The sequence below is a fragment of the Pongo abelii genome, chromosome 5, assembly GCF_028885655.2.
Source record: "Pongo abelii isolate AG06213 chromosome 5, NHGRI_mPonAbe1-v2.0_pri, whole genome shotgun sequence".
Taxonomy (NCBI): Eukaryota; Metazoa; Chordata; class Mammalia; order Primates; family Hominidae; genus Pongo; species Pongo abelii.
This window is the reverse complement of record NC_071990.2, coordinates 511,832-533,131: the sequence shown is the minus strand read 5'-3', so window position 1 is coordinate 533,131 and position 21,300 is coordinate 511,832. Positions and strand designations below refer to the sequence as shown.

The following is a 21,300-nucleotide window of genomic DNA, read 5'->3' as shown; positions in this document are numbered from 1 at the left end:
CTGAGTAGCTGGTATCACAGGTGCCCGCCACCACGCCCAGCTAATTTTTTCGTATTTTTACTAGAGATGGGGTTTCACCATGTTGGCCAGGCTGGTCTCAAACTACTGACTTCAAGTGATCTGCCCACCTTGGCCTTCCAAAGTGCTGGGATTACAGGGGTGAGCCACCGTACCCGGTCGTGAATTTTAAAACAGAGTCTACAAACTTAATGAAATTTACCTTATCATTTAGATCACATACACTAAAGCTCTGAGTAAATTGTAAAATGTACTTTAATTTTATAAGAACGCAACTTACTTATGTAAATATTGAAAACAAAGCTCTTGCAGTTTCTGGTCTGAGACGTAGGAGCTTGGAAGTCACCACTCGAATCCTCACAATAAGGAAAAAGCTAAACAGACTGAAAATCAACAACTTCCCTTATATCCCTCAGAAAATCGAGGCCACAGGGTAAACCACTGTCCCCTAAATGGTAGAGACAACAGGCAGATACAGAGCATCCCAACTTCTTAGTGCAGAAGCCTAGGAATGGAAGTTTCTGTGGGAAACCAGTATTGAGTTGCTTTAACTAATACAGCATATCCAGCTTTGAACAAAAAATTACAAGGCAAAAATTAAAGACAAAAACCACATTTTGAAGAAACAGAGCAAGCATTAGAACCAGATTCAGGTATGGTGGAGGATATTAGAATGATCAAACCAGCAGTTTAAAACAACTATGATTATATGCTAAGGGTCCTAATGGGAAAAGTGGGCAACATGCAGCAGGTAAGTAATGTGAACAGAGAGATGGAAACTTTAAGAAGGAATAAAAAAGAAATGGTAGAAATAACACTAACAGAAGAGAAGAGTGCCATTGATGGGCACATCAATAGGCCAGACATGGCTGAGGAAAGAATCAGTGAACTGGAAGAAACGTCAATAGAGTCTTCAGAAACTATAATAGAGAAAAAAGGTTGAAGAAAATGGAATGGAACAGCCAAGAATTGTGGGACAGTTACACAAAGTGTAATATATGTATAGTGGGAACCAATAAGGGGAAGGAAAAAAGAACAGAAGAAATATTTGCCATAATAATGGCTGAGAGTTTTTCGTAATTAATGATAGTCCCAGATCTGGATAGCTCAGAGAACAGTAGGCAGGCAAGTACCAAAAAATAAATAAACAAATAAAAAATAAAAAACCTACACTTAGCATATTGTATTCAAACTGTAGAAAAATGTAAAAAATACTGAAGGATACTGAAGGAAGCTGGGGTTGGGGATGAGATGGACACCTTACATAAAGAGAGACAAGAATGGAAATTACATCAGACTTTTTTTCAGCAACCATGCAAGCAAGGAAAAAAGACCCACCTACATAGAATTCCGTATCCAGTGAAATTATCCTTCAAATTATCCTTCAAACATGAAGGAGAAATAAACTTTTTCCAGATGAAATTGAGGGGATTTATTGCCATTAGATTTACCTTAACTATTAAAAGAAGTTAAAATGTTAAAAGTTGTTCTTTAGGGAGAAGCAAAATGATATAGGTCAAATACTTGGATCTGAAAAATTCAAGGATGAGTTTTAGAGAAGGAGTAAATGATGTGGCTTCTGGGTTCCCTCCCCTGGCACCATGCCCAGCACCTACACCCCACATTCATGCTGAGTGATATGGATGTGGAATGTAATGAATTGTTGGCTTAAAAAACAAATAGTTTTCGTTGTTGTTGTTGTTGTTGTTGTTTTGAGACAGTCTCACTCTGTCACCCAGGCTCGGCTCACTGCAGCCTCCACCTCCCAGGTTCAAGTGATCCTCCTGCCTCAGCCTCCCAGGTAGCTGGGACTACAGGAGTGCATCACGAAGCCTGGCTAGTTTTTGTACTTTTAGTAGAGACAGGATTTTGCCATGTTGGCCAGATTGGTCTCTAACTCCTGACCTCAAGTGATCTGCCTGCCTTAGCCTCACAAAGTGTTGGGATTACAGGCGTGAGCCACCATGCCCAGCCTTAATTTTTTTTTTTTTTTTTTTTGAGATGGAGTCTCAAGATGTTACCCAGGCTGGTCTTGAACTCCTGGGCTCAGGTGGTCCTTCTGCCTCAGCCTCCTAAGTAGCTGGGACTATAGGTGTGCATCACTGTGCCTGGCTGAAAAAGACTTACTTTCTTGACCTACAGTTGCAACTTCTACATTTAAAGCTACCCCAGTGGACTCATGGAAGACAGGAATTTATTCCAGAGACTTGGCAAAACTCTAAATAAGAAATGAAAATATGTCTTACCCTCAGCTCTATAGATGTTAATAATTACCTTATTGTTTCTTATGCAACAGAACATTTTCTTATGTGATGCAAGTTGTGGCATCATTTTGAGACCAAGCATTCAGAGATTAAAGAGAAAGGAATTGAATATTTTCAGCGTAGACACTATGAGTTTTTAAACGTCAAAAATTATTACAGATTTTCAGACTGGAAATGAAAGGTCACTGAAGCATTCTATGGATTTAATTTGCCATATTGTAAAGTATTGATCACTTTAACCTATGTGAACAGAAAGCCCTTTGAAGTCCTCCTTCCTTTTTTTTTTTTTTAATTAAAGTAAAGAGTTCTTCAGACCAAAAATGAGAAAACCACAGTGGATTATCCTCAGCTGTGATTGGTCCATTTCTTGCTATGACCTCAGTAGGAGTCATTATTGTAAAATGCCAAACACCTATTTTCGTCCCTGGCTCTGCCTAAGTTTTTGGCCCAAGGCAGAATCCAACAGATAGTACTGCTACCAGAAGGGGATCCGGCACAGGGACATACAGCCAAAGAACCTGCTTGTGTGGACGCTGAACTGAACCTCACGTTTGCAGACTTTGGCTTTAGCAACGAGCTCACCTTTGGCAACAGGGTAGATAACTTCTGTGTCAGTGCTTCTTACACTGTCCTGGAACTCTTCTAGGCAACGTACGCAAAAGTACGATGGCTCTGAAATGGATGTTGGCAGCCTAGGAGTCATTCTCTGTGCAGTGGTCGGTGATCATCAGGTTTCTGTCTTACAATGGACAGAACTATTGCAGAGCTTCCAAAGCAGGTATATACCACATTCCCTTTACATGTCTATGGAGTATGAACACCTAAAGAAATTCCTGCTCCCAAACCCCAGTAAGAGAGGCACTTCAGAGGAAATCATGAGGGACCTGTGGATAAATGTGGGCTATGAAGAGGAATTGAAACTACATACAGCCACTCTCTGACTCCAAGGACCCCTGGCACACTGAGTTAATGCTGTCCTTGGGCTACATGTAAGGGAAATTCTGGACTCATTAATGGGCTACAGGACACCTCAGCTGGAGGGCCACACCATCACCGTGAAGTCCTTTCCTTAGCTGATCCCACCAGCTGTTGCCGTCCTTCTCCGTCCTTCCAGGTAGAGCCTAGGGTGTCTGCCAGCCCAAAGCAGCGAGCCTGCTCTTCCCACATTTTCTTTTTCCTCTGATAGAAAATCAGTGGCTTGAGGAGGATCAGGAGTCAGGTTGAAAGGTCAGCAGAACAGTCAAAGTGCCTGCCAGTCTTCTACCTCACCTTGAGATGAAGACTGGCCCAGCACAGCCTCCAGCATGGCCTGTGGCCTCCCCCTCCACCCACAGCACCAGCAGCAGTGGTGGAACCCCAGACAGAATCAACTGTTCCTAGGGTGTGTCCTCCAAAGGAGACTCCCTTCATACTGGGCAGCTTTGGTTAGGACCAGCAGAATTTGCCAGAATGTAAAACCTCAGCCGTTCCCTCTAGCAACATTCAGGGCTGGCAGGGGGCCACAGGAGGTTCCTTATCTTCATCCACAGATGCCTGTGTTTCAGGTTGGCTGTAAAGATCTGGCATGTAGCTGATATGTGGGGAGTTCAAGCTGTGCTGGCTGCATTTCACATGGAGCAGGAAGATCCTGAGCTCCATGGAGTCCAAGGACATGGTGCAGGAGATCAGCCAGGTATGGGATGCAGACAGTTGCAGGTGGTAATACTTGTCCTCGAGGAGCAAACATACCAGTTGGAGGTTTATTCATAAGCGTTTATTCTGCACCTTCAGGTGCCTAGCACCAAGTAGGTAATAAAGAAATACAGTCAGCTCTCCATATCCATGGGTTCTGCATGGACAGATTCAACCAATCACAGATGGAAAATGTTCAGAAAAAAACAATGCAGCAACAAAAAATAACAAAAACAATACAGTTTGATAACTTACATTGTATTATGAATTATAAGTAATCTAGAGATGATTAGTAATCTAGAGTATGCTGGTGGATGTGCGTGGGTTATATGCAAATACCGTGCGATTTTATGTAGGGAACCTGAGCATCCCCAGGTTTTCGTATCCACAGAATGTCTTAGGACCAATTACTCGTAGATCCCAAGAGGCCACAGTATCTCTGCTTTTACTGGTTGAATGGTAGAGATAAGTATAGAGGGGGTACGGTTAATCCAGCCTGGGGCTGAGGGAGGTTAGGTTGGTGGAAGTGAGGTGAGGGAAGGTGTAGCCTCCCACAGAAAGTGATGACTGAATGGGTGAATGGTGGAAGTTAGTTGGCTAAGAAGCAGGTGGGATGGGTGTTGAGGGACCTGACGCTGAGAGTGACAGTAGAATGCAGATTTCAGCCGTGAGCACAGGGCTGTGCCGGCAATGAGAACGCGCTTCTTTCACCTGGAGAGGTAGGGCAGAGGAATTAAGTTCTGGAGTGCTGGAGGCCAACAGAGGGAGAAATCATGCATCACCCAGAAGACAGTGTGGGAGACAATGAGGGGACTGTAGGAGAGACATGATGGAGGCACAGCATGGCTGAGTATCTTCCTGGGAATGACTTAAAGCATTAATGCCTGAAAATTTTCCAAAATTCATAATAGACAACTATCCATAGATCCTGGGAGCTCAGAGAACATGGAGCAAGTCAAATACCAAAAAATCTACGCTCAGACGTATCCTATTCCAATTGCAGAAAATCAAAAACCAATAGAAACTCTTGAAAGAAGCACCTTACTATAGGGGAGCACAGATCAGAGTTATATGAGATGTTTCTTCAGAAACCATGCAAGGAAGAATAGAGTGGAGTGAAATAAAGTGCTGAAAGAAAAAAACCCAGTGTATTAGGGCTTTCCAGAGAAACAGAATCAACAGGATGTGGATGGATGGATGGATGGATGGATGGACGGACGGACGGACGGACGGATGGACGGACGGGAGGGGATTTATTAGGGAACTGGCTTACATGACTATGGAGGCTGAGAAGTCCCATGACAGGCGTCGGCAAGCCACAGAATCAGAGAAGCCAGTAGCACGGCTCAGTCTAAGTTTGAAGGCCTCAGAACCAGGGGAGCCCCCAGTGTATCTCTCAGTCTGAGGTCAAAGGCCTCAGAACCTAGGGGGCGGGGGTCACTGGTATAAGCCTGGGAATCCAAAGCTCAGAAGACCGTGGCATTCTGGTGATTCAAGAGCAGGAAAAGATGGGTGTCCCAGTTCCAAAAAAGAGATAATTTGCCTTTTCCCTGCCTTTTTCTTTGATCAAGACCCTCAGCCGGCTTTGTGGTGCCTGCTCACAGTGGGTGACAACAGAGCTTTCTTACTCGGTCCACTGATTCAAATGCCAGTTACTTCCCCAAACACCCTCACAGACACACCCAGAAATAACGCTTTACCAGCTCAGCTGTCTGGGTATCTCTTCTTCCAGTCATCACACTTATCACTGTCAAATTCTGTATACAAATGAAATTATCCTTCAGAAGCGAATGAGAAATACTTTCTCAGATAAACAAAAGTTGAGGAAATTTGTTACCAGTAAACCTTCCTTGTAAGAAACACTAAAAGATATTCATCAAAAAACAACAAAATGATAATGATGTAGATTAGAAACTCAGATCTACATGAAGAAAGGAGGAGCATTATAGATGAATGAAGGTAAAATACAGTTCTTAGTTTTTCTTATTCTTAATTGATCTGACAGACAACAGTTTGTTCTGAAGAATAACAGCAACAAAACTTAAGGTGATTATAGCTTGTAGATAATTAAAATGAATGACACCAGTGTTGTAAAGGATGAGAAAAAGAAAGTGGAAATACTTTGTTATAAGGTACTTCCACTATCCATGAATGGGAAGGTGTTATTTGAGAGTGGACTTGGTTTAGTTGTAAATGCATATTGCAAACTCTTAAGATAGCCATTGAAAAAAAGTTTTTTTAAAAAAATCATAATCGCTATGCTAAGAGAAGAGGGAAAATGGGACTTTTAAGGCAGTGAAAGTATTCAGTATGATACTGTAATGTTGGATACATGTAATGATAAGTTATACGTTTGTCAAAACTCATAGAATGTAGAACACAAAGAGCCCCAATGTAAACTATGGAACTTAGTTAATAGTGTATCAGTATTGGCTCCTCAGTTGTAACGGCTGTGCCACACTAATGCAAGATGTTAATAACAGAGGAAACAGGAGGGAGTGGTAGCGAAGGGGTATATGGAAACTCTAATTTTGATTTAATTTTTCTGTAAACTTATTAAAGCTGCTCAGAAAAAAAAAGTTGTAAAGTGCCAAAACAAAACAGTAAAGCACCAAGTTTCCCAATTCTAAATAATAATATTAATTTAATAGACCTAAATTTTCTGGAAATTTTCTGGAAGGGATGCTGAACAGTTTTTGAAATTCCTGTTGTAAACATAAGTAACATTTGAATCATTTGCTCAATTTTGCATCAGTATGACTGCCATGGTGAAGATGCCTTTACATATTTTCCGATGGTTTTGACTTTTCCTCCTAGTTTCTGATATATTCCGGTCAATATGAGGAAAATACCAATGCTGGAAACAAGAGAAGTGTCTTCTACATCTGAAAATTAAGGAGTTACAGCTGAAAATGTTTCATGTGAGAATGTTATTGGGAGAAAGGATGCTGACTTGCTATCACCTAACGGATTGGCACACTCTTTTTGTGAAGGGCAATGTAGTAGTTTTTGGCCATGAGGTCTCAGTTGCTATTACTCAGCTCTACTCTTTTAGTGAGAAAGCAGCCTTAGATGACATGGAATCAAATGAATGTGGCTGTGTTCTGATAAAACTTTATTGGCAAGAATAAGTAGCAGACCAGATTTCTCTTGATTACTATAATTTCTTGACTCTTATTTTTATTTTTATTTTCTGTAAGTTATTGGGGTACAGGTGGTATTTGGTTACATGAGTAAGTTCTTAGTGGCGATTTGTGAGATTTTGGTGCACCTGTCACCCAAGCAGTGTACACTGCACCATATCCTGTAGTCTTTTATCCCTCAACCCTCTCCCCGTCTTCCCCCCAAGTACCCAAAGTTCATTGTATCATTCTCATGCCTTTGCATCCTTGTAGCTTAGATCCCACATATCAGTGAGAACATACGATGTTTGGTTTTCCATTCCTGATTTACTTCTCTTAGAATAATTGTCTCCAATCTCATCCACGTCACTGCAAATGCTATAAATTCATTCCTTTTTATGGCTGCATAGTATTCCATTGTATATATATACCACAGTTTCTTTATCAGCTCATTGATTGATGGGCATTTGGGTTTTCCACGATTTTGCAATTGTGAATTGTGCTGCTATAAACGTGTGTGCAAGAATCTTTTTTGAATATTGAGTTATTTTCCTCTGGGTAGATACCCAGTAGTGGGATTGCTCGATCAAATGGTAGTTCTACTTTTAGTTGTTTAAGGAATCTCCACACTGTTTTCCATAGCAGCTGTACTAGTTTGCATTCCCACCAGCAGTGTAGAAGTGTTCCCTGTTCACTGCATCTACACCAACATGTACTGGTTTTTGATTTTTCGATTATGGCCATTCTTGTAGGAGTAAGATGGTATCTCATTGTGGTTTTGATTTGCATTTCCCTGATCATTAGTGATGTTGAGCATTTTTTTCATATGTTTGTTGGCCATTTGTATATCTTCTTTTGAGAGTTGTCTATTCATGTCCTTAGCCCATTTTTTGATGTGATTGTTTGTTTGTTTTTTTTCTTACTGATTTGTTTGAGTTCGTTGTAGATTCTGGATATTAGTCCTTTGTCAGATGTATAGATTGTGAAGATTTTCTCCCCCTCTGTGTGTTGTCTGTTTACTCTGCTGTTTCTTTTGCCATGCAAAAGCTCTTTAGTTTAGTTAGGTCCCAGCTATTTATCTTTGTTTTTACTGTCTTTGCTTTCGGGTTCTTGGCATGAAATCCTTGCCTAAGCCAATGTCTAGAAGAGGTTTTCCAACATTATCTTCTAGAATTTTTATAGTTTCAGGTCTTAGGTTTAAGTCCTTAATCCACCTTGAGTTGATTTTTGTATAAGGTGAGAGATGAGGATCCAGTTTTATTCTCCTACATGTGGCTAGCCAGTTATCCTAGCACCATTTGTTGAAATGGGTGTCCTTTCCCCACTTTGTTTTTGTTTGCCTTGTCAAGGATCAGTTGGCTGTAAGTATTTGGCTTTATTTCTGGGTTCTCTATTCTGTTCCACTGGTCTGGGTGTCTGTTTTTATACCAGTACCACACTGTTTTGGTGACTATGGCCTTATAGTATAGTTTGAAATCAGGTAGTGTGATGCCTCCAGATTTGTTGTTTTTGCTTAGTCTTGCTTTGGCTATGCGGGCTCTTTTTTGGTTTCATATGAATTTTAGAATTGCTTTTTCTAATTTTATGTAGAATGATGGTGGTAGGATTGCATGGAATTTATAGATTGCTTTTGACAGTATGGTCATTTTCACAATATTGATTCTACTCATCCATGAGCATGGGATGTGTTTTCATTTTTTTGTGTCACCTACAATTTCTTTCAGCAGGGTTTTGTAGTTTTCTCTGTAGAGGTCTTCCGAAAGACATAAGTTTTTGGTTAGGTGTATTCCTAAGTATTTTATTATTTTATTTTTCAGCTATTGTAAAAGGGGTTGAGTTCTTGATTTGATTCTCCATTTGGTCGCTTTTGGTATATAGAAGAGCTACTGATTTGTGTACATTAAACTTGTATCCGGAAACTTTGCTGAATTCTTTTATCAGTTCTAGGAGCTTTCTGGTGGAGTCCTTAGAGTTTTCAAGGTAAACGATAATATCTTCAGCAGTAACAGATAGACTTCCTCTTTACCGATTTGGATGCCTTTATTTCTTTCTCTTGTCTGATTGCTCTGGCTAGGACTTGCAGTACTATGTTGGAGAGGACTGGTGAGAGTGGGCATCCTTGTCTTGTTCCCGTTCTCAGAGGGAATGCTTTCAACTTTTCCTCATTCAGTATTATGTTGGCTGTGGGTTTGTCATACATGGCTTTTATTACATTAAGGTATGTCCCTTGTATGCCAATTTTGCTGAGAGTTTTAATTATAAAGGGAAGTTGGATTTTGTCAAATGCTTTTTCTGTGTCTTAATTGAGATGATCATGTGATTTTTGTTTTTAATTCTGTTTATGTGGTGTATCATATTTATTGACTTGTGTATGTTAAACTACCCCTGCATCCCTGGTATGAAACTCCCTTGATCATGGTAGATTATCTTTTTGATATGTCGCTGGATTCAGTTAGCTAGTATTTTGTTAAGGATTTTAGCATCTATCAAGGATATCGGTCTGTAGTTTTCTTTTTTGTTATGTCCTTTCCTGGTTTTGATATTAGGGTGATGCTGGTTTCATAGAATGAATTAGGGAGGGTTCCTTCTTTCTCTATCTTGTGGAATAATGTCAAAGGGATTGGTACCAGTTCTTTCAGTGTTTGGTAGAATTCTGCTGTGAATCCCTCTGGTCCTGAACTTTTCTTTGGTGGTAATTTCTTAATTACCATTTCAATCTTGCTGCTTGTTATTGGTCTGTTCAGGGTGTCTATTTCTTCCTGATTTAAGCTAGGATGGTTGTATTTATCCAGGAATTTATCCATCTCTTCTAGGTTTCTAGTTTATGTGTGTAAAGGTGTTCATAGTAGCCTTGAGGGATCTTTTGTATTTCAGTGGTGTCCGTTGTAATATCTCCTGTTGCATTTCTTAGTGAGATCATTTGGCTTTTCTCTCTTCTTTTGTTGGTTAATCGCGCTCATGGTCTGTCAATTTTATTTATCTTTTCGAAGAACCAGGATTTGTTTTTTTTGAGACAAAGTCTTGCTCTGTCACCCAGGCTGGAGTGCAGTGGCATGATCTCAGCTCACTGCAGCCTCCACCTCCCAGGTTCAAGCAGTTCTCCTGCCTCAGCCTCTTAGAACCAGCTTTTTGTTTCATTTATCTTTTGTATTTTGTTGGTGTTTTTTCAATTTCATTTAATTCTGCTCTGATCATGGTTATTTCCTTTTTTCCGCTGGGTTTGGGTTTGGTTTGTTCTTGTTTCTCTAGTTCCTTGAGGTGTGACCTTAGAGCATCTGTTTGTGCTCTTTCAGACTTTTTGATACAGGTACTTGGGGCTATGAACATTCCTCATGGCACCACCTTTGCTGTATCCCAGAGGTTTTGATAGGTTGTGTCATTATTGTCATTCAGTTCGAAGAATTTTTTAATTCCCATCTTGATTTTGTTTTTGACCCAATGCTCATTCAGGAGCAGGTTATTTAATTTCCGTGTATTTGCATGGTTTTGAAGGTTCTGTTTGGAGTTGATTTCCAGTTTTATTTTACTGTGGTCTGAGAGAGTGCTTCATATAATTTCAATTTTCTTAAATTTATTGAGGCTCATTTTATGGCCTATCATATAGTCTATCTTGGAGAAAGTTCCATGCACTGTTGAATAGAATGTATATTCTGCAGTTGTTGGATGACATGTTTTGTATATATCTGTTAAGTCCATTTGTTCCAAGGTATCATTTAAATCCATTGTTTCTTTGTTGACTTTCTGTCTTGATGACCAGTCTAGTGCTGTCAGTGGAGTATTGAAGTCCCCCACTATTATTGTGTTTCTGTTCGTCTCATTGCTTAGGTCTGTTAGTAATTGTTTTATAAATTTGGGAGCTCCAGTTTTAGGTGCATATATGTTTAGGATTGTGATATTTTCCTGTTGAATAAGGCCTTTTACCATTATGTAATGTCCCTCTTTGTCTCTTTTAACTGCTGTTGCTTTAAAGTTTGTTTTGTAGCTATAAGAATAGCTACCCCTGCTCGCTTTTGGTGTCCATTTGCATGAAATGCCTTTTTCCACCCCTTTACTTTAACTTTATGTGAGTCCTTATGTGTGAGCTGAGTCTCCTGAAGGCAGCAGATCGTTGGTTGGTGAGTTCTGATCCATTCTGTGGTTGTGTATCTTTTAAGTGGAGCATTTAGGCCATTTACATTCAATGTTAGTATTGAAATGTGAGGTGCTGTTGCTTTCATCATGCTCTTTGTTGCCTGTGTACTTCTTTTTTTGTTGTTTTGTTTTTGCTTTGTAACGTGTATTTTTGTTATAGGTCCTGTGTGATTTATGCTTTAAAGAGGTTCTGTTTTGTTGTGTTTCCGGATTTGTTTCAAGAGTTAGAGCTCCTTTTAGCAGTTCTTGTAGTGGTGGCTTGGTAATGGTGAATTCTCTCAGCATTTGTCTGAAAACAACTGTATCTTTCCTTCATATATGATGCATAGGTTCAATGGATACAAAATTCTTTGTTGATAATTGGTTTGAGGAGGCTGAAGATAGAGCCTCAATCCCTTCTAGCCTGTAGGGTTTCTGCTGAGAAATCTGCTGTTAATCTGATAGGTTTTCCTTTATAGACTACCTGGTGCTTCTGTCTCACAGCTCTTAGTCTTAGCTCTTTCCTTAGTCTGAACTGTGTATAACCTGATGACAGTGTGCCTAGGTGATGATCTTTTTGCAATGAATTTCTCAGGTGTTCTTTGTGCTTCTTGTATTTGGAGTCTGGGTCTCTATCAGGGCTGGGGAAGTTTTCCATGATTATTCCCCATGTTTTCCAAGCTTTTAGAATTCTCTTCTTCCTCAGGAACACTGATTATTAGGTTTGGTCATTTAACATAACCTCAGACTCCTTGGAGGCTTTGTTCATATTTTCTTATTCTTTTTTCTTTGTCATTGTTGGACTGGTTAATTTGTAGACCTTCGAGCTCTGAATTTCTTCCTTCTACTTGTTCAATTCCATTGCTGAGACTTTCCAGAGTATTTTGCATTTCTAAAAGTGTGTCCAAAGTTTCCTGAATTTTTGATTGTTTTTTCTTTAAGCTATCTATTTCCTTGAATATTTCTCCCTTTACTTTTTGTATTGTTTATTTGATTTCCTTGCATTGGGCTCTGCCTTTCCCTGATCCCTCCTTGATTAGCTTAATAACTAACCTCCTGAATTTTTTTTTCAGGTAAATCAGGGATTTCTTCATGGTTTAGATCCACTGCTGGTGAACTAGTGTGATTTTTTCGGGGGTGTTGAAGAGCCTTGTTTTGTCATATTACCAGGGTTGGTTTTCTGGTTCCTTCTCATTTGGGTAGCCTTTGTCAGAGGGAAGATCTAGGGCTGAAAGCTGTTGTTCAGATTCTTTTGTCTCACAAAGTGTTCCCCTGATGTAGTGCTCTCCCCGTCTTCCTGTGGATGTGGCTTCCTGTGAGCCAAACTGCATGATTGTTGTCTCTCTTCTGGGTCTAGCACCCAGCGAGTCTACCCAGCTCTGTGCTGGTACTGGGGGTTGCCTGCACAGAGAGTCCTGTGATGTGAACCATCTGTGGTCTCCCAGCCTGTTTCAGTGGAGGTGGCAGAGGGTGCAGTGGACTCCGTGAGGGAGGGTCCTTAGCTTTGGTGGTTTAATGCTCTATTTTGGTGCTAGTTGGCCTTTTGCCAGGAGGGGGTGCTTTCCAGAAAGCATCAGCTGTAGTAGTGTGGAGAGGGACTGGCAGTGGGCGGGGCCCTAGAACTCCCAAGATTATATGTCCTTTGTCTTCCGCTACCAGGTTGGATAGGGAAGGATCATCAGGTTGGGGGGGATGGGTGGGTCTTGGGGGATGGGGGTGGAGTTCTGTACCTAGGGGGATTATGGCTGTCTCTGCTGAGTGATGCAGGTTGTCAGGGAAGTGGGGGAAAGCCTGCAGTCACAGGCCTCACCCAGCTCCCACGCAAGACTGAAGGGCCGGTCTCACAACCACCGTGCCCCCCCGACAACTTGCCCCGAGTGGCAAGACGGCTTGAAAATCTGCCCCAGGCTACCTGCCTCCCAGCTGCGAACTAAAAAGGCTGGGTTCTATCCCCGCCGGTGGAGTCTGCACACCGGATTTGTGTCCTCTCCCAAGTTCTGGCCAGGAGGCTTCTCACTCCCTTGAAATTGTTACAAAGTTCAGTTAGAGATTTCCTTCTCCCTGTGGAGTTGTACCCCCTGCTCCTCAGGCCACCTTCCGGATGGATCCCTGTGGTGCCAGGCAGGAATGGCCTGCAAGGGGACACGGTGAGCTCCCAGGGCTTTTCTGCTGCTTCCTCTACCCCTGTGTTTTGCTCACCTCTCCAGACTGACTCAGCTCCAGGTAAAGTCGGAAACTTCTCCCGCATACAGACCTTCAGCTTCTCCAGTGGGAGTGTGTGTTCGGGAGAGGAAGGGCTCTTTTTCCCACTTCCACAGCTGGGGCACTCACAGTATTTGGAGTGTCTCCCAGGTCCTGCAAGAGCAGTTTACTTCCTTCAGAGGGTCTGAGATTGCTGGTTTGTTCTTGCAGTCTATCTGGGGCTAAAATTCACAATGCGAGCCTTCGCATGCTGCTGTGTCTGGACCTGTGATCTAAAATTCCATGGAGGGCAGTTAGGGAAAACACCTAAAAAGACTCTTGGGGGCGCTAATGACAGTTTTGGGAAACACTGCTCTAGAGGATTCCTCATTAGTTACAAATAAGACAGAGATGCTTGCTGGCACCACTGTTATTCAGCAGTGTTTTGAAAATTACAGCAAACGCAATGTCAGTTAAATAAATGACATAAACCTTGAAGAGTAAAAGCCATAATTACAGTACATGAAGATAGTAAGATTTTCTACATTAGAGACATAAAAGGTCAATTGAAAAACGATTTCAGGAGAGCTCAGTGACTTGACTGACTTCAAGATACTGTATATTATGTGAACTCCCTAAGAACAGAACTGAATAATTCATTGACAGTCATAAAAAATGGTTTGAATAAGTGGAAGGATTTAATGTAAATATTTTAAATATCTTGGCTGGGCGTGGTGGCTCACGCCTATAATCCCAGCACTTTGGGAGGCCAAGGTGGGCAGATTACCTGAGATCAGGAGTTCAAGACCAGCCTGGCCAACATGGTGAAACCTCGTCTTTACTAAAAATACAAAAATTAGCTGGGCGTGGTAGCAGGCGCCTGTAATCCCAGCTACTCGGGAGGCTGAGGCAAGAGAATCGCTTGAACCCGAGAGGTGGAGGTTGCAGTGAGCCGAGATCACGCCATTGCACTCTAGCCTGGGTGACAAAAGTAAGACTTCGTCTCAAAAATAAATAAATAAATATATATATATATATAAAAAAAATATATATATAAAATATCCTGAAATTATCTTGAAATTTATACATTTCATACATTCATTTAAAAATTTGTGTTGAACACCAGTTGCATGGCAAATACTGTTCTAAATGCTGGGTGTACAGCAGTATATGGAACAGATAAGAACTCCTCTAATTTACATCATTGTGGTTAGAGCTAGACGGCAAACAAAGAAGTGTAAGTATGTACTATGTCAGGCTGGTGATAATTCCCATCAAAATTACAGGAAGATTATTTTTAGACTCTGACAAAATACTTCAGAATTCATCTGGAGCAGTATCTGTGAGAGAATGAGAGAAGTTCTGAAAGATTGTCCTACTCGATATTGAAATATAATACAGAAATTAAATCACTGGTACAGGTTCAAGATAGGGCAGTGGGAGAAAATATAGAGAGGGTCAGGAAACATTTAGGCAAAAATGAGAATTTTTGTCTAAAATAAAATTTGACATTTCAGGTTAGTGGAGAAGTGGATTGTTTAGTGAATTATGTGTATCAGCTAGGTATTCGGTACTTCAAAAAAGATTTCAGCTGAGTCAAACAACTAAGTCATAAAAACAGATAATATTAAAGTACCAGAAACAGGACTTTGAAAGCATGACCCTAGAAGTAGTAGAGAAAAGGTCAATAGATTTGACATGAAAAGATTCAATATTTCCCAAGGACAAAGAGTACCAAAAACAGTGTGAAAAGTCACATGATAAACTGGGGAGAATATTTACAGTACATATAATGGACAGAGGGTTAATGTTCTTGCTAGATAACTTAAAATCAAGAAAAATAAACTCAGTACAAAAAGATGCAAAGGGCATAAGATGGAATTCACACAGTGCAAGTTGAATTTTTTTTTTTTTCTTTGCCTGCCAGAGTGCTACAGATAAAACAGATTGCTAATACCCAGTGTTGCTGGTGGGCTAGAGTGTTCATGTAGCTTTCTGCAGGCCAGTTTGAGAATATTAGGATTTTAAAAGTGCATTCATTGACTAGCACTTCACTTCTGAATTTAACGCAAGGAAATAGTTGGGTAAATGGGCAAAACTATTTTATACAAAAATATTCATTGTGTTCATAATAGCAAAAAGTTGGAAATCATCCAAACGTCACTTGTGTTATAACTCCATACACTGGAAAAGTGAGCAGCCATGAAGATGATGTAGATTTGTTTCACCAGCATGGAAAGGTGCCTGTTACATATTTAAGTGTGAAGATGAGGTTGTAAAATGTATGCCTAGTATGCTATGATTTCATAAGACACGTGGAACCATATCTTCTTATATGCTGATTGATGAAGATGGTATCAGTGTATATACCAAAGAGATTAAAAGTGGTTATTTATCTGAGTGATGATTTTGTCTTCATAGTGTTTAGAATACTAAGAAGTTTCAGCAGTGGAATGCCTACTCTTCTTCTAACCAGAGTGGAAACGGAAGCATTTTGTGAGAGGGCTGGAGGGAAGGTGAGAACGGGCGTTGGGAGGCCCTTCCGTGGCTCCAGGCCTAGGGCTGCGGAACCCAGAACAGAACCCGCAACCCGGAACCCAAGTGCCTGCCCAGCTGGGGGCCGGAGGGAGGGCGGGGAGGGCAGCGCCGCGGACCCCAGCGGACCGGAAGGGCTTGTGGCACGCGGAATCCCCGTCAGAGGGCCCAGAGCTGCCTTCCGCGTGGCATCATGAAGTTTCGCGCCAAGATCACCGGCCAAGGCTGTCTAGAGCTGTTCATCCACGTCAGCGGCACCGTCGCGAGGCTGGCGAAGGTGTGCGTGCTCCGCGTGTGCCCTGACAGCCTGTGCTTCGGCCCCGCGGGCTCCGGCGGCCTCCGCGAGGCCAGGCTGTGGTGCGAGGTGCGGCAGGGGGCCTTCCAGCAGTTTCGCATGGAAGGTGTCTCGGAAGACCTCAATGAGATCCACCTGGAGCTGACGGCGGAGCACCTGTCCCGGGCGGCGAGAAGCGCAGCGGGCGCGTCCTCCCTGAAGCTGCAGCTGACCCACAAGCGGCGCCCCTGCCTCACGGTGGCGGTGGAGCTGGTCTCGTCCCTGGGCCGCTCTCGCAGCGTGTTGCACGATCTGCCCGTGCGGGTGCTTCCCAGAAGAGTGTGGCGGGACTGCCTGCCGCCCAGCCTGCGCGCCTCCGACGCGAGCATCTACCTGCCGCGCTGGAGGACGCTGAGGAGCATCGTGGAGAGGATGGCGAACGTGGGCGATCACGTGCTGGTGGAAGCAAACCTCAGTGGCAGGATGACCCTGAGTATAGAGACGGAGGTGGTGTCCATTCAAAGTTATTTTAAAAATCTTGGAAACCCTCCCAAGTCGGCTGTGGGTGTGCCTCAAAACAGAGACCTGGAGAGCATGGTGCAAGTGCGGGTAGATAATCGGAAGCTTCTGCAGTGTTTGGAGGGACAGCAAATACATCCTACGACGGCCCTGTGCAATATTTGGGACAATACTCTTCTTCAGCTTGTTTTGGTTCAAGAAGATGTCTCTCTTCAGTATTTCATTCCTGCCTTGTAAAAATTCAGCCAGCTTAGATTTTTTTTTTTTTTAAAGCTTATGATCTTTTCAAAACTAAAACAGACCCTGAGTTAATTGGGTTGAAAGTTTGCACCTTCATTGACTTATGCAGGGCGTATATTTTGTTGAGCCCTTCCTCCTTTGCAAAATTTATATTAAAGCATTGGTAAAACAGTTGGGTAGTTCATGTTTTGTTTATTAGGTTTGTGAGGTTTTTTTCCTGCTTAAGATTCTATCAAGAAAGGTATTCTTCAACTCTTTTTTTCTGGGGGGGGTAAAACAGCGTTGTAATGAAATAAGTATTTTTGAATCCTGAAACAATTGCATCAGTATTTTATTATAAAATGCTGCTGTGTAAAGCGGGAAAGTTCTTCTTTTAAAATATGTATAAATGTTTTCCGAGGGCATTTCTTATGTAGAGAGCTAAATATATCTGTAAGATAAAAGATATTTAGCATGTGTGTGCATTACATATTCTTTGTTAAGCCGTGTTTTGTCATAGGATATATCAAAGAATATATCAGTGTACATGGTTTTTAGATTTATTATCTACATAGTTTGTATTGCTTATTTATTAGGTTCATTTTTCACATGTATCATATTCACATTAGGAATCAAGGAAATAAAGGCATATCTCAGAGATACTCCAAGTTTGGTTCCAGACCACTGCAAAAAGCAAATATTGCAATAAAGACAGATGAGTTTTTTGGATTTTCAGTACATATAAAAGTTATGTTTGCATTATACTGTAGTCTGTTGAGAGTACAATAGTACTATGTCTAAAAAATGTACACATCTTAATTTTAAAATACGTCATTGGTAAAAAATGCTGCGCATCATCTGAGCCCTCAGCAAGTCATAATCTTTTTGCTGGTGGGAGGTCTTTACCTCCCTCTTGATAGCTGCTGACCGATTCCAGTGGTGGTTGTTGAAGGCTCAGGTAGCTGTGGCAATTTCTTAAAGTAGTTAACTTGCTGGATCGATTGACTTCCATGAAAGAATTTTCTTTAGCATGGGATGCTTTGGGTATTTTATCCACAGTAGAATTTCTTTCAAAACAGTCAGTCCTCTCAAACCCTGCCGCTGGTTTATCAACCAAGTTTATACACTGTACTAAATCTTTTGTTGTTATTTCAACGGTATTCACAGCATCTTCACCAGGAGTAGATTCCATCTCAAAAAAGTCACTTTCTTTGCTTATCTATAAGAAGCAACTCTTCATCTGTTTGTTTTATCTTAAGAGTGTAGCAATTCCTTAAGGCTCTACTTTTTTTTTTTTTTTTTTTTGAGACAGGGTCTTACTCTGTCACCCAGACTGGAATGCAGTGGTACAATCATGGCTCACTGCAGCTTCAAACTTCTGAGCTTAAATGATCCTCCTGCCACAGCCTCCCCCGTAGCTGGGACTACAGGCGCATGCCACCATGCCCAGCTAACTTTTTAATTTTTCTTTTGTAGAGAGGGAGTCTCACTATGTTGACCAGGCTGGTTTTGAACTTCTGTCCTCAAGCAATCCTCCCGCCTTGGCCTTCCATAGTGCTGAGATTACAGGCATGAGCCACCCTGCCTAGCTTCCACTTCTAATTCTAGTTCTCCTGCTACTTCCACCACACTTGCGGTGACATCCTCCACCAAAGTCTTGAACTCCTTAAAGTCATCCGTGCTGGTTGGAATCAACTTCTTTTTTATTCCTGTTAATGTTGATATTTTGACCTCTTCCCATGAATCATCAGTGTTCTTAATGCCATCTAGAATGATGAATCCTTTCCAGAAAGTTTTCCATTCACTTTGCCAAGATCCATTAGAGAATCAGTATCCATGGCAGCTATAAATGTACAAAATTTATTTCTGAAATAATAAGACTTGCAAGATGAAATAACTCCTTGATCCATGAACTGCGGAATGGATATTGTGTTAGCAGTCATGAAAACATTCATCTCCTTTTGTATCTCCACCAGAACTCTTGAGTGACCAGGTGCATTGTCAATGAACAGTGATATTCTGAAAGAAATCTTTTTTTCTGAGGATTAGGTTTCAACAGTGGGCTTAAAGTATTCACTAAACCAGATGCTGTAAACAGATGTGCTGTCATCTAGGCTCTGTTGTTCTATTGATAGGACACAGGCAGAGTAGATTTATCATAATTCTTAAGGGCCCTAGGATTTTCAGAATGGTAAGTGAGCGTTGGCTTCAACTGAAAATCACCAAGCTACATTAGCCCCTAACAACAGAGTCAGCCTGTCCTTGAAGCTTTGAAGCCAGGTATTGACTTCTCCTCTCTAGCTATGAAAGTCCTAGATGGCATCTTCTTCCAATTGAAGGCTGTTTGTCTTCAGTGAAAATGTGTCGTTGAGTGTAGCCACCTTCATCAGTGATCTTATAATAGCTAGATCTTCTGGATAACTTGCTGCAGCTTCTGCATAAGTACTCGCTGCTTCACCTTGCATTTTTATGTTCTGGAAATAGCTTCTTTCCGTAATCCTTATGAACCATCCTCTAACTACAGCCTTTTCTTCTGCGGCTTCCTCATTTCTCTAAGCCTTCATAGCATTGAAGAGAGTTAGGGCTTTACACTGTGTTAGGTTTTGGCTTAACGGAATGTTGTGGCTGGTTTATCTTCAATCTAGATCACTCATACTTTCTCTATATCAGCAATAAGGCTGTTTTAGTTTGTTATCATTCATGTGTTCACTGGAGTAGCACTTTTAATTTCCATCAATAATTTTTCCTTTGCATTCACAGCTTGGCCAATTGTTTGCCACAAGAAGGCCTGGCTTTAGGATGTCAGGTCATTAGACATGGCTTCCTTACTAAGCTTAATTATTTCTAGCTTTTGATTTAAAGTGAGAGACTTGAAACTCTTGCTTTCACTTGAGCACTTAGAGGCCATTGTAGGATTATGAATTAGCCTACTTTCAATATTGTCATATCTCAGGGAATAGGGAGGCTTGAGGAGAGGGAGAGAGAATGCTGGTTGGTGGAGCAGTCACACATACATTTATCAATTAAGTTCCCTGTCTCATATGAGCATGGTTTGTGGTGTCCCGGAACAGTTACAATAGTAACATCAAAGAACACTCATCACAGATCACTATGACAGATATAATGATAATGAATAAGTTTGAGATAATGCAAGAATTACCAAAATGTGACACAGAGACATGGAGTGAGCACATGCTTTTAGAAGAATGGCACTGATAGGCTTGCTTGATGCAGGGTTGCCACAAACCTTCAATTTGTAAAAAGTGCAGTATCTGAGTAGTACAGTAAAGTGAAGCACAATAAAAGGAGGTAAACTGTAGTCAAGTTCATGTTAACCAAAATGTTGCTTTAAGGGTAATTTTTGGATAAATCAGATTTCCATTCATCCTCTTCCCTTCCCCACCCCCAGCCCCACCAGTATTCCAGTACTTTACTTAGAAAATAATTCTTAATGTTTCATTGTTTTGAGAAAAAAGGAAGAGAGGTTATAAAAGGATGGTATAGTGATGAACAGTCTCAGGGAGAGGAGTAGCTTATATTCTTTTATATTAAATTTTAGTTTAGTTTTTTTGGTGGCCTATGCAGTAAGATAAGCCATTAACTTGGCAACCTTTATATTTGCATAGTTAGTAAATTCCCATGACTACATTTTTATCAGTAATGAAGTTTCCTACTAGATTTGGTGATAAAACACTTAAACTTGTTAATTTATTTTGTTTTGATGATTTCTAAATTCCACCTGTGGTCGTGTGGAAAGAACACACAAACATTGGACCCAGGCAAGTCACTTGAACCCTCTGGCTTATTAAGATCTGTTTCCGATGGGCTAGATTCCGATTTAATGCTATTAAAGTTATAACATGGGAAGTTTAAACAGTTGTTTTCAAAAGTATTTCTGAAGTAGTCTTTAAAAATTATTAATAACTACTTTGGAGGTATAGTGTACGCTCTTTGAAACTATATCTTCTGAGTTACATACAAAAATATGTAAATATTTTGTTTGGTGAGTATTTTCAGAGCTGTTTGTGAAGTTTTTTTTTTTTTTGAAGTGGAATCTCACTCTGTCGCCCAGGCTGGAGTACAGTGGTGTAATCTTGACTCACTGCAACCTCCGCCTCCCGGATTCAAGCAATTCTCCTGCCTCAGCCTCCTGAGTAGCTGGGATTACAGGCGCGCACCACCACGCCTGGCTAATTTTTGTATTTTTGGTAGACTTGGGGTTTCACCATGTTCATCAGACTGGTCTCGAACTCCTGACCTTGTGATCTGCCCGCCTTGGCCTCCCAAAGTGCTGGGGTTACAGGCGTGAGCCACTGTGCCCAGCCTGTGAAGATTTTTAATCAAGCCATTTTTTGGTTCATTTAAAAAATCTGCCTTCATGAGCACT

General features: G+C 41.2%; 2 protein-coding genes across 9 annotated transcripts in view; both read left to right on the top strand.

The window, feature by feature from the left end:
- EXOC2 (exocyst complex component 2) overlaps positions 1-21,300 on the top strand; it is a 204,859-nt gene that overhangs the window by 19,429 nt on the left and 164,130 nt on the right.
- Positions 1-21,300, top strand: part of HUS1B (HUS1 checkpoint clamp component B) — a 34,199-nt gene extending 12,899 nt beyond the window's left edge. The window contains exon 1 of the mRNA XM_054557125.2: positions 1-21,300. This exon is cut by the window's left edge and continues 12,899 nt beyond it. Within this exon, the coding sequence (XP_054413100.1) occupies positions 16,095-16,931 (837 nt within the window). The 5' untranslated portion in view covers positions 1-16,094 and the 3' untranslated portion in view covers positions 16,932-21,300.